The sequence below is a fragment of the Nyctereutes procyonoides genome, unplaced genomic scaffold, assembly GCF_905146905.1.
Source record: "Nyctereutes procyonoides isolate TBG_1078 unplaced genomic scaffold, NYPRO_anot_genome, whole genome shotgun sequence".
NCBI classification, from domain to species: Eukaryota; Metazoa; Chordata; class Mammalia; order Carnivora; family Canidae; genus Nyctereutes; species Nyctereutes procyonoides.
The window spans coordinates 34,563,068-34,575,802 of record NW_026575160.1 but is presented as its reverse complement, the minus strand read 5'-3'; the positions used below and the strand labels follow the sequence as shown (position 1 = coordinate 34,575,802).

The following is a 12,735-nucleotide window of genomic DNA, read 5'->3' as shown; positions in this document are numbered from 1 at the left end:
AAAGTTTTATATGTAGAAATCATTCACTTGATCTGAAGTTGAAACCTGGAGTGCAGACTTTGTCTTGTAGATCTACCTACAAAGGGAGTCACAGAATCTCATAAGTGGCTCTATATGGAAAGATCTGCCTCTGAATGATTTTCTGGGATTTCCAACTCAAAAGAGATGATATTTTTTCCCCAAGTGTGATTTTGAAAGCTTAAAAATATGATTTAAAACCCTACAATCAGGATCCCTGGGTGGCGCAGCGGTTTGGCGCCTGCCTTTGGCCCAGGGCGCGATCCTGGAGACCCAGGATCGAATCCCACATCGGGCTCCCGGTGCATGGAGCCTGCTTCTCCCTCTGCCTATGTCTCTGCCTCTCTCTCTCTCTGTGTGTGTGTGTGTGTAACTATCATAAATAAATAAAAATTAAAAAAAAAAACAAAAAACCCTACAATCTGAGGGGTGCTATTTTTAAGGGAGAAGAACTACTCTATTTATAAGAGAAGACAATGTCACACATCCAGTTCTTGACCACAGGCAGGAGTGTCGAATTCGGGAAAGCACAAATAATAGAATCTACAGAAAATTCTGACATTGCATTTCAGCTGGCAATTTTAACCATTTTCCTCCACCTACCATATATCGAACCAGAGCAGGCAAAGGTAAAAAGTAGATTTACAAATATTAATTTCTCCGCTTGTCCTTGTGCCTCCTTGGCACACATACTAATACACAGAGATGTGACCAAAAGATCAAAGAAAGAGTAAGGGACCCTAAATTGAAAAACTGATTTGATTTCATCTAAGTAGTATTTCAAGGTAAGTGTCACTCATCAAGGGCCTTCAGATATTGGCGTGACATGTAAGCGGTTATACACTCAGTTTGACTTGCAGTTGGTCATAACTGACCCCTCTCCTGGGGTGAGAGAGTCTCGTCCCACAGGAACACCCCTCTTCCAAATGCCGCTTCCGTCCCCTCCCGGCTCCACCGTCCTCGGGTTCCTCATCTGAGAGGAGCCCGAACCTACGTGTGTCTTGAAACTGTCCCCAGCCCAGCAGCCGCATCCTTTCCAGTAGAGTCACAGAGCAGGGACGCTGGAGACCCCTTCCCCCTAAAAGCCCTCTCGTTCCAGGCTGACGCTGGGGCTCATGAGCAGCACCGCCTTCCTGTCCATGTGGCTCAGCAACACGTCAACCGCTGCCATGGTGATGCCCATCGTGGAGGCCGTGGCCCAGCAGATCATCAGTGCCCAGGCAGAGGTGGAGGCCACTCAGATGACCTCTCTCGGTGGATCCACCAACCATGGACTGGAGATCGACGGTATCACATGGCGCCCCAGCCAGAAGCTCAAGAGGCCTGGCGTGGGTTCCACCAGCCACACCAGCAGGACGTGCATTTAACTCTCTCCTTTCTGTAGTTCCCAGTATTTATGCAAGGGAGCGGCATTGCCGCATATTTTATCTTCCTTTAATGGCTGAATCCACGTTCTCTGGAAAAAGGAGAGAATGCCCGTCGGAGCCTCCAGCCCCTGAGGGAGCTCTTTCCCTCCCTGCCTCTCATGGGCCCCGATTCTCAGACAGAATCGACCTTCCTGCATAATGGTGGGAATCGTTACTTCCGACATTCCATTTGGAAAGAGTATTATTACATTTGGCTGTGGTTATTTCTGGCTCTGATAAATTGCCCTGGTGGAGTGAAAAATGGTAGGGTGATATTTATATTTATAAAATGCTTTATTAAAATGAATGTTAATGTTAGTACAGGTGAATTTATTTTCAGTTTCTAGCAATGCCTGCATCTTTACATACGCACACAGGCACATGCTGATAACCCCTTAAATTGTTTTTCTTTACTATTTTGCAGAAAGTGTTAATGGACAAGAAACAAATGAGAGGAATGAGAAAACAATACCAGCTCCAGGGTAAGGAATATTGACATTTTGATCAGGATTTTCTAAATTACATTTTAATAAAATTATAAACTGGGTCAATTTATTTTTCAGATACGGTAATGATGCAGGAAAAATTTCAAGCAAGACGGAGCCAGAAAAGGTAGCTTAAATGTGATTATATGTGAAATTATCTTAGACCTGCAGTTAGAGATGCATGCATTTTTTCTTTTATTTTTAGAAAGGGAGGAGGGAAGGGCAGAGGAAGAGAGAGAATCCTAAACAGGATCCAAGCTCAGTGTGGAGTCCATCCCCGGGGCTCGATCTCATGACTCTGAAATCATGACTGGGTTGAAATCAAGAGTGAGATGCTCAACCAGCCGAGCCCCCCGGGCGCCCTGAGATGTATGCACATTAAAATCTGTTACTTCCTTCCTTGCCTAAGTCAAAGCGGGTGTAATGGTTTGATGAGTCCTCACAGACATAAACTAAAATCAAAACTCTGATAGAAAACATGTTTGGGTTTGAGGATTAGCATCGTTAGTTTCTCCTTCCACTGAGTTCATGGTGATGGTAGTTAGCATATGCAGTTTAAAGAAATATAATTCCAGTCTCAGAATGTCTCATTTTCTTATTAAAATCTTATCAGCCAGAAAGCCTGATTTTCACTAGTACTATCCTTATTTCTTTCAGGTCATAAACTTAGAGCAACTCTTATTTGCCTAATTACAATCCAGTTATCTTTAGTGTCCCCAGTAAAAAATTCAGTGCAGAATTTATGAATTGCTCTTGTCAAACAGATGAAGGAGTCATAGTCATTCTAGCTATTGAAGGAAGGAAGGAGACTCTTGTAAACTATCGCATAGAATTCATTGCACCCAGAATAAATCAATATAAAAATCCTATATTAAGTTGTATTGGGAGCAATAGATCTTGAGACCACTGAAAGACAATCCTGCATAGAAATGGTTTTCTGGTAACCATGGCATTAGGAATGGAGTGGGGCATATGGTCCTTCCTTAGTCTACAATGCATTTACTTGCGACTCACTAGGAGAAAGAAAACCTTCTTGCTATTTACAGAAATCTTCAGGGAAAGAATGATTTCTTTGCAAACAGAATACAAATAACGAAGATACGTTTTAAGCCATTAGCTACAGTGTAAGGGTTAGGGGCTTTAAAGATGAGTATTGAATATATATTTATGAGAACATTATCATCTTTAGGAATAGAAATAATTCTTTTAAAACAGAAAATCAATAGTACGTGAGGTATATTACAGAAGAATACATTAAAAATGAGCTTTAAATATCATGAAAATTGGCAAGCATAAACAGAAAGAATATACTTGCACACAGTAACTTTCTCACGGTTAACTTTAGAAACCCAGTTTTCTGACCCGATGCCTAAATTTTGGGTCAAGCCCCTTCAAATCAACCTGACATCTAACACTGTCCTCGGCATTTTAGGAGGGTCCATTGGTGAAAAGACCTGCCCCTTACTGTAAGCAGCTCAGAGTCTAGCGGGGAAGATGGACTTTAAAAAAAAAATGTGTGACATAAATAAATCCTACGACAAAAGCATGCACAGGGGCTGAGTCTTCCAAAGGTGGAGGGACTCACTGAATCAGGGGATATTGCAGGACGGGGTGCAAGCAAAAGGAACGTGAGTCCGGGAGGAGACAACATGTTCCGTCAGCAGAGTGCAGGCTCCATGTATGCAGGCACCTTGTCTACGTCGTTGACCACCTCATCCCCTGGCGCGCTTCATCCCCTAACACAGGGTAGATGCTCAGTAGATCCCTATCCTGGTTAATTAACTAACGAGTGGAAAGATAAGAGGTGTTCTAATTAGAAAAAGCAATGAATTCAAAGACCCAAGTATGTAGAGAGCAGGGCTCCTTCAGGAAACGTCAGTACTGCAGGTGCCAGGGTTGAGTTGTGGTGAGTGAGATGCCTGGAGAGCTCGGGCCGCGTTAGACACGGTTGTTGAAGCCAGCCAACGAGCGTAGAGCTTGTCTCAGAGACCTTAGGAATCGCTGAAGCTGGAGAGCAGCACGGTAGGTTCTGCCATTGAGAGACTCACTATGGCAACAATTCGAAGGGCAGAGGGTGTGAACCTAACTGGACTTTTGATTAATCAGACTTTGAAGACAAGAGAGAGAAGCGTAGAGAAGACGCTTTGCTGGAATAAACTTGGTAAAGGTAGGCTGTGACGCCACTGCTTGAGAAGGGGAACACAGAAGGAGGAATTACTCTCCAGGGGGGCAAAAGTAAGGCAATTTGGGTACATCATAGGCAATGAGGATTGAGTTCTGAGTTTGGGGGAAGAGAGCAAGGAAGGCCTTTAAACAATGATTCTATGGTCTTTCTAGAACTCAAGGTATAAAAATTCAGTTTTGTGTAAAAGAAAAATTAAAGGACGACTTTTTACAAAAGTGTTCTTTATTAGAGATACATGAAAGTATTACCTGCTTTTGGTGTCACATTAAAAAAGTGTTGCCAAGACCAATGTTAAGGAGCATGTGCCTATGTTTTCTTCTAGGAGCTCTACAGTTTGGGGTCCCTAATTCATTTTAAGTTAATCTTTGTGAGGAGTACAAGATAGGAATCCAATGTTATTCTTCTGCACGTGGTTATTGAATTTTCCCGACACCATTCATTGAAGAGACGAACATTTCCCCACTGGGTATCTTGGCTCCTTGACACATGTGGGTTCACTGTATACGTGAGGATTTATTTCTGGGCTCTCAATCCTGTTGCATTGGTCTGTGTGTCTGTTTTTATGCCAATTCCAGACTATTGTGATTATACAGCTTAGTAATATAGCTTGAAACCAGGACGTGGGATACCTTCAGCTTTGTTCTTCTATCTCAGGATTGCCTTGGCTATTTATGGAGATTAGTTTTGTTTTTGGTGGAAAGAAAGCAAGGGTTGGGAACTAAAATTTATCAGCCCTAAAATTCTTGTTAATAAAACTGCAAATTTCTGATGTAGATGAGGATGATGATGATGATGATGATGATGATATTTTTGCCATTACTTTGGCTGCTGATGGTGATGATTACATGTTGGTTTTAAAGATGGTGGATAGTCACTAGTCCCTTAGATTCCAGAAACTGATTAAAGAATAGTCATCTTCCAATGCTGCATATCTAAAAATAGATGTTTTCCACGACTCGCCAAGTTCTGTTCTTATCATAGGCCATGACCCAAACATTAGCAGAGCTTCCTACTTGTGTCCAGAATAAACGTGGTGGGTAGATACTTAGCCTGTAAATCCTGCATGACTCCAAAAGAAGTTAAAATATTTTTTTGAGAAGAAAAGGGGCAAAAAGAATGGAATACACTAAAAGGACACTGGCAGTACATGGAGAAATATATTTGTCAGGTTCCAGTGAGAAAACTGAGAGACCAGTCATCATCACTCATATTATTTCCATTTTTTTACATACCAAAAGAAGAATGAAATTGCTAGATTTTTCCCTTCCTCACAAACACCAGTATCATTCAAAGAGATAGCCCAGATTTTTATACTAGCTCCATTTCTAAACTCCAGGCATCTTCAAATGAAAGGAATCGGAGAATCAGTTCGCTTTTAATGAAAGGTCTAAGATAATTGTTTTCCATTCATCTTATATAATTTGTAGTTCTCTAAAGGGAAAAGTTCAAAGGAAAAATTTCCTTGAACAAATTAAATATTGCTTTTTAATTGAGTGTTTAGTTTGGGGGTGAAATTCCTTATTTTTGAAAACCGAATTCTGTTAAAGAACACTGTTTAATGTTCTCCAAGAATTCAAAGAACCGTATTAACGGTAATAAGCACGGTTCATAATATCATGGTCTAGGGTCATTGGTTCTGCCAAGTTAGGGGATATCAAACCTAGAATATCCGGTGTCTATCAAATGTAAACAGGAGTTTATCCTCCTTGATTACGCTTCAATTCAATGCTGGGTGAAATTGGGTGGCAAGGCCAATATTAGTCCTCACCTGACACAACCTACGTGTCTTCTTTCACTCATCCAGCCGAGTCCTGTAGTTTATAGAGAGATGATGACAGAGAAAGAGCGGCATCGAAGTGACAGTAGATAACAGGTGCTGGCAAGGATGTGGAGAAAAGGGAGCCCTGTGCACTCTCGGTGGTGTAAACTGATGCAGTCACCACAGAAGACAGGACAGAGGTTCACTAAAACATTAAAAATGGGATAACCATATGATAATTGGTAATCCCACTTCTGGGTATAGATCCAAAGGAAATGAAAACAAGATCCCAGAGAGATATCTGCACGTACGTTCATTGCAGCATTATTTGCATTAGCTACAATACGGAGAATGTGTCCACTGACGGATGGATGGATACATGCGTTATGCGTATTCAGTGGAATGTTATTCGGCCACAAAACAGAAGGAAATCCTGCCATTTGTAAGAACATGCATGAAATTTGAGGGCATTAGACTAAGTGAAAGAAGACAGGCAGCAAAGTACAAATATAGTGCGGTAGCATTTATATGTGGAATCTAAAGAAAATAAAAAGTCAAACTCGTAAAAACAAAGAGTAAAGAAGTGGTTGTCAAGAGTTGAGGGATGGGGTGCAAACTTGTGGCTGTAAGACGGATAAGCTCCAAGGGTATAAAGTTAAAGTATACTTGGCAGTGTTGTATGGTTGAAGTTGGTTAGGTAGGGTGATGGTGCTTGAATGTCTGACAAAGAAAGAAAGAAAGAAAGAAAGAAAGAAAGAAAGAAAGAAAGAAAGAAAGAGAAGGAGAAGAAGGAGGAGGAGGAGGAGGAGAAGGAAGGAAGGAAGGAAGGAAGGAAGGAAGGAAGGAAGGAAGGAAGGAAGGAAGGAGAGGGACGTGGAGGGTGTGCTGATTTGGCTGGATTGGGGTAAACTTTTCACGATGTCTACATGTCTCAGGTCACAGCCAGGTGGCTGGGTGTCCGTGTGGCCGTGAGAGGATCGCCCCTATCCTTTGGCAGCACCTGGATGCTCACCCACTTCCCATGTTTGGCTCTTGCACATGTGTGTGTGGGGCCTGCGCTCTGGGCACCTCCGGCCGAGCTGGCAGCGTGGTCCCCTGCAGTGGCCGAGCGTGGGCTCGGATGCCAGCTGGGTCATCTCAGGGCAGGCCGTGTGTACCCGCTGTGCACTGCGTGGCCTCTCCTGATGGGGCAGCATCTTCAGCCTCTGGGAGGAGACGTGGGGCTTCTAGAAGAAACCGTAGCCCCCTTACTTCCTAGACCAACAGGGAGATCACATTTCCGTCCAGAATCCGGGCACCTGTCACCCCCAGTGTTGTGTGTAGCAGAAGCCTGGGCTTGTGCGGGAGGACGAGGCCAGGCCACAGTGGACAGCGCGTGAGGCAGCAGCCGGGCCCGGTCCACCTGGAATCACACCCCGAGGACTTCCCGATTCAAGAGGGAAGCCGGGGCAACCCCCGGGGAGGTGAATTCACTTCTGAGTGAGGAATTTTTTTGACATTCGCTGTAACGAGGAGCGGGGATCCGGCAGCAGCCTGGGCCCACGACCTCCCCGTGGTCCCAGTTGTCGTCGAGGTCAAAGGCCCGGCTCCTTCGGTGTCTGCACTCAGGCGTGTTTCCACACAACGTTGTGCTGTTGAAACGACCGCTGAGAAGAGCTTTGGTCCCATGAGTCTTCCATCTGTGAGTCCCCGAAACGGGGGTCCTGGCATCTGGAGCTAAGGGTGGGCCGGGCAGTGGGGGCCGGGTGGGCCGGGTGGGAGCCTCCTGCGGCCACGTCTGCTCTACGGTGGACCTTATCTTCTCAACCCTCAGCAGCGTGTTTCCGTGCGTCTTCCAATAGCATTCCCTAAAACAGGAAAACATTCATTTTGCTTTGTCCCCAAATGGCTTTTGCACTTGATTATGAAATATGTGAAATAGACACACATTTATTAAATGCAACAGAAAAAATTTAAAGGATATAAAAATGCACAAAATGGTATACCTCACATCCCAGCTTAACTAATTCCGAAAAGTCTCAGGGCCTTGTCTGGTTCCGCCTCCTCTGCTCAGTCACTCGCCGGTCCCCTCGCCCAGACACACAGGCCAGAAGGTCGTGTCAATCATTCTCTCGTCCTCTTTTCAGTGTTTCTGCTCGTCCTGTCCTGGTTACCCCTTCATCACCACAGAGCCCCCAAATAGCAAGAGTCTTAACGAGAGGAGTAAGCGGGCAGGGGGTTCCACATCACTGGGCCGACTCTGCCTCCCAGCTCTGAGGCCTCAGCACCAACCCCCCCCCCCACCCGGGGCAAGATCGCTGCCTCCCCTCGCCCTCCCCATCCTCTACTCTGGCTCACAGGAAGAGGAGAACGCAGAAGGCAGAGGCTCTCAGGAATTACTCTATCACTTTCCTGGCTTTAGGATTAATTACATTTTCTATTTCTTCTTGAGTTGTATTTTTCCAGGAACCGTACACCTTCCATCCTGCGGCTAATAGCATATGGTTGTTTATAATATCACCAAGACCAATTTAATCTCTAAAGTATTTTTAGTTATAGCTTTTGTCATTGCTAATATTTCTACTTAAGCTTTTAAGCTTTTTTTTTCAATAGTCTTTCAAAAATTAGTTTTATTAGTCTTATGAGTCTTGTCAAAGACCTGACTTTTGGCTCTTTGATCATATTTTATAAGTATTCTAATTTATTCATTTCCTCTCTTTATTATTTTGTTTTACTTTATCTTTACATTCATTCTGCTGCTCTTTTAGTTTTTATTTTTTTATTATTTTTTTTCTTTTACTTTTTAAATTAGACATTCACATTATGAAACATGAGCTTTTCTTCTCTTCCAAAGTAAGGATTTAAGGAGATGAATTTTCTCCCATTAACTTAGCTCCATCACATATTTTTCAGTTCTTTGTATCTTCTGTATTTCTGTTTTACTAGATTCTTCCCTTCATGAGTTGCTTGGAAGTGCATTTTAAAATCTGAAATAAATGAGACTTTTGTGATACGTTTTGTTTTTCTGTTTTTATTTCTGACTTCATTTTACTGTGCTCAGAAATTGTTTATATGACATCAGTTCTTGTTGAGGCAGATTTATGGGCTAGCACATGGTCAATTGTGATAAATGTCTCATCGTGCTTAAAAAGAATTGTATATTCTCAACTTACTGGGAGCAATATTTTCCAAAAGTCTGTTAGATCAAGTTTGCTGGTTGTTTTTCAAATTGTCTGTGACCTGATTTTTTGTACTTAACCCAGCAGTTAATGAAACTGTTTTGTTAAAATCTCCCTCTAGGTTATGGATATGACTATTTCTCCTGCTAGTTCTGTCAATTTTGGTTTCTATATACTTTGGACTTATTTAGATTATGTTATTGTGTCCCTACCAGTTTAGAATGTTTATATATTCCTGGTTAATTAATGCTTTTACCATTTTTCAGTGCCCTGATGTTTTGGGGTCTTAGAGTTTATTTGTCTGATGCTAATGAAGCAATGCCAGTTTTCTTTCTTTCTTTTCTTCCTTCCTTTCTTTCTTTCTTTCTTTCTTTCTTTCTTTCTTTCTTTCTTTCTTTTCTTTCTTCTTTCTTTCTCTTTTTTTTGGTACTTATTTTCATTCCAATATAGTTAACATACAGTGTTATATTAGACTCAGGTGTACCACACAGTGATTCAACAGTTCTCTATATTAGTCAGTGCTCATCATGACCGTGTATTCTTAGCTCCCATCACCTATTTTACCTATTTAGCCCATTCCTCTGCCCACCTCCCCTATGGTAACAACTAACTTGTTCTCTATGGTTAAGATTATATTTTGGTTTGTCTTTTTTTTCTTTGTTCATTTGTCTTGTTTCTTAAGTTCCTTGTATGAGTGAAATTGTATAATATTTGTCTTTCTCTGACTTACTTCACTTAGCATTATACCCTTTAGATCAATCCATGTTGTTGCAAATGACAAGATATCATTTTTTTTTGCTAATAGTCACACACACATATACGTATGTTATATCTTCTTTATCCATTCATCAGTTGATGGACATTGGGCTCTTTTTGTAATATGGCTCTTGCTGATAATGCTGCTGTAAACATCGGGGTGCAGGTGCACCTTTGAATCAGTATGTTTGTATCCTTTAGGTAAATACCCAGTAGTACAATTGCTGAATCACAGGGTAGCTCTATTTCTAACTCTTTGAGCCCCACCCCCCACTGTTCTCCACAGTGGCTGCACCAGTTTGCATCCCCACCCACAGTGCAACAGGGTTCCCCTTTCTCCACATCTTCACCGACATCTACTGTTTCCCGTGTTAATTTTAGCCCTTCTGAGGGCTGTGAGGTGGTGTCTCCTTGTGGTTTTGATTTGCATTTCCCTGATGAGGGATGTGGAGCACCTTCCCATGTGTCTGTTGGCCATCCGGATGTCTTCTTTGGAAAAATATCTATTCATGTCTTCTGCCCTTTTTTTTTTTTTAACTGGATTGTTTGCTTTTGAGATATTGAGCTATGTAAGTATTGAAATAGTAGGTTTCCTTGAGACTTCTCTGGAAATTCCTTAAGTCTTGAGTTGCAGCTTCCTGGAAGAGCTTTTATATTATTGTTTTTATTTTAACAGACAGGTAACACGAATTTAGGCTAAAAATGCCTGTGATTAGGAGTTTTTAGGCTACATTTTGTTTTCCTGTAAGTCAGCATGAGATTTCCTTATTGTCAACTTTTGCAGAGGACACCAGCTTTATGCGTATTTTCCTGTAGGGTTCCTCATAGATGATGGGCCGTAGGCATTATCTGCCATATCCAGCTCAATCAAAAAGATTGAGATTCTCAGATCAAAAAGCTGCCTAGTTACTCAAGATTCCCACTTTCACTTGATTTAGGGTCAAGGCAAATTCCCTATTTTTGTATTGTTTTGAGATACATTTTTAAGATGCTTTTTAAACATTTTATTTAACAGGAAATCTGATTTGTCATGCTGTGGAAAAGAAAAATACTATATTATTTATATATTATGTCAGTCATTTTTACTGCTATAGAAAGAAAAAGATTTTTTTCTAATACATATTTATTTTTGGCTACTCACAAATAAATTACAAAGGAAGCTTCTAAATATTTAACATTTAGGATAATAGCATTTTATAAAATAAATCTTCAATTTAACTATGATTTTTGATATTGCTGAAAAAATAGAATTTTTATAGAGTCCTCAGGTCTTAAGTGCTTAATTTTAAAGACCTTTCTATTCATCATACTATTACTATGTAAAGTAATATTCCAATTCACAATATGCAGCATAATTCTTTATTAACTACAGTGTATAAAAATCATATTTCCAGGAGTCTTATTGATAACTTCAGTTTTGTTACCAACTGCTCTGAGTTTTTCAGGTTATTACAGACTAGATTCTTACCAGAGCTTCATGATGAGTTCATATCAACAGTAGCAGAAGGGTCTCTCCTCATATTTCCTTGCCGTTCACTTATGTATTATCTTTATTCTGGGCTTTCTTTACATGAATAATTTCCTATAGAAATCATTTAAAGCCACATGCACGTTATGAGAGGGCTGTTTTAATTAGAACTAGAAAGTGTAACTGTTATTCACTTAACCAAGCACATGTAAACTCAATATGCTGAGAGCAAAGAGAGAGACAGGGCCCCGCTGTCAATCGCTCCTCACACTATTGAGCTTTTCCTCCCCCCATCTTTCCCTATATCACCCGCTGACATATAGACCATGAACGGAGGTCAGTCTGTGCAACGATTATTAATTAAGATTAATTTATTTTTTTAATGTAAGAGGAAGGTTGCATCTTCCAGTAAGATGCGAGATTGAATACACCCATTTACCTTCAGTATCTCCTAAATCTCCATTAAAACAGGAACAAATAGACCTTTTAAGTCATAAGTCATGATTATGTAAATGTCAAGAGAAGAGATGACAGCAAAATCATTTTGGAAGCTGGAAAGTAAAAGGATGGATATGAAATGACTCAGTTATTTCATAAAAGTGGAATCCTAAATCAACAGTGAGGAGAGGCAATGAAAAATCCAGGTTACATAGCAGTAGCCTTCAAAGTTTTTAAAATGTTGAAAATCAGGGGTAAAAAACTGCTTATGAAAACAGATGAATTCCCAGATTTTTCCTCGACTCCACACAGATGCAACTGTTTCTCTTCCACCAAACACCAGTGTCCTCTTTAGACCAGTAAAGCAGAGAGTAAGGAGAACCAGGCACAGTTCAGGTCACACAGGGTTTCACGATGAAAGGGGGAGGGGGGGGCGTTGAGAGGCAGTTTACCTGCAGAATGGGGGAAACCTTGCTTCTACTCCACTAGTTCCAGGATCCAGGCCTGTTCCTTCCAGGCGTCAGCAGGCAGGACGTCAGGAGATCCTCTCCTGGGGAATATAATCAACATAAAGGAAAGGTGAAAATAAAAAAAAGAAAAGGTGAAAATATATACAATTGGATTTTCTCAGAAAAAGAAGAGGCCCAGTCAGAGGTACTGCAGTGAAGCCCACAGTCAACAACTCCCAAAACAGGGGTACAGAGCTTCCAGACAGCTTTTCGTGGTCTCAAATCTAAGCAAACAGCGAGAAGGTCCTGGATAGCTGAAGAAAAGTTCGGGCATGAAAGAGAGTTCCAAAGAAGCAAAAAGAAAGCAGAAAGCTGCAGGAAACAGGGACTATGCAAGAAGAAGGAAAGCACAGGAAAGAAAAACTATCATTAATATATTCAGAGAAAAACAAAAGAATTGCATTCATGGAATATGAATATCCTTTTATTTTTCATAACATAGATATGTTGTTTTATTTTTGCTTTTTTACAAACAAATGTAGCATACGATATGCTGTATTGCACATTCCTTTTTAATTTTAATTTTTTTAATTTTAATTTTTTAATAAATTTA

At 41.0% G+C, this 12,735-nt stretch overlaps 1 protein-coding gene across 1 annotated transcript in view; it reads left to right on the top strand.

Moving 5' to 3' along the window:
* SLC13A1 (solute carrier family 13 member 1) overlaps nt 1–12,735 on the top strand; it is a 97,592-nt gene that overhangs the window by 28,391 nt on the left and 56,466 nt on the right. Inside the window, exons 4-6 of the mRNA XM_055314864.1 lie at nt 1,118–1,305; nt 1,849–1,906; nt 1,988–2,036. Coding sequence (XP_055170839.1) covers nt 1,118–1,305; nt 1,849–1,906; nt 1,988–2,036 — 295 coding nt within the window. The remainder of the gene's footprint in view (nt 1–1,117; nt 1,306–1,848; nt 1,907–1,987; nt 2,037–12,735) is intronic.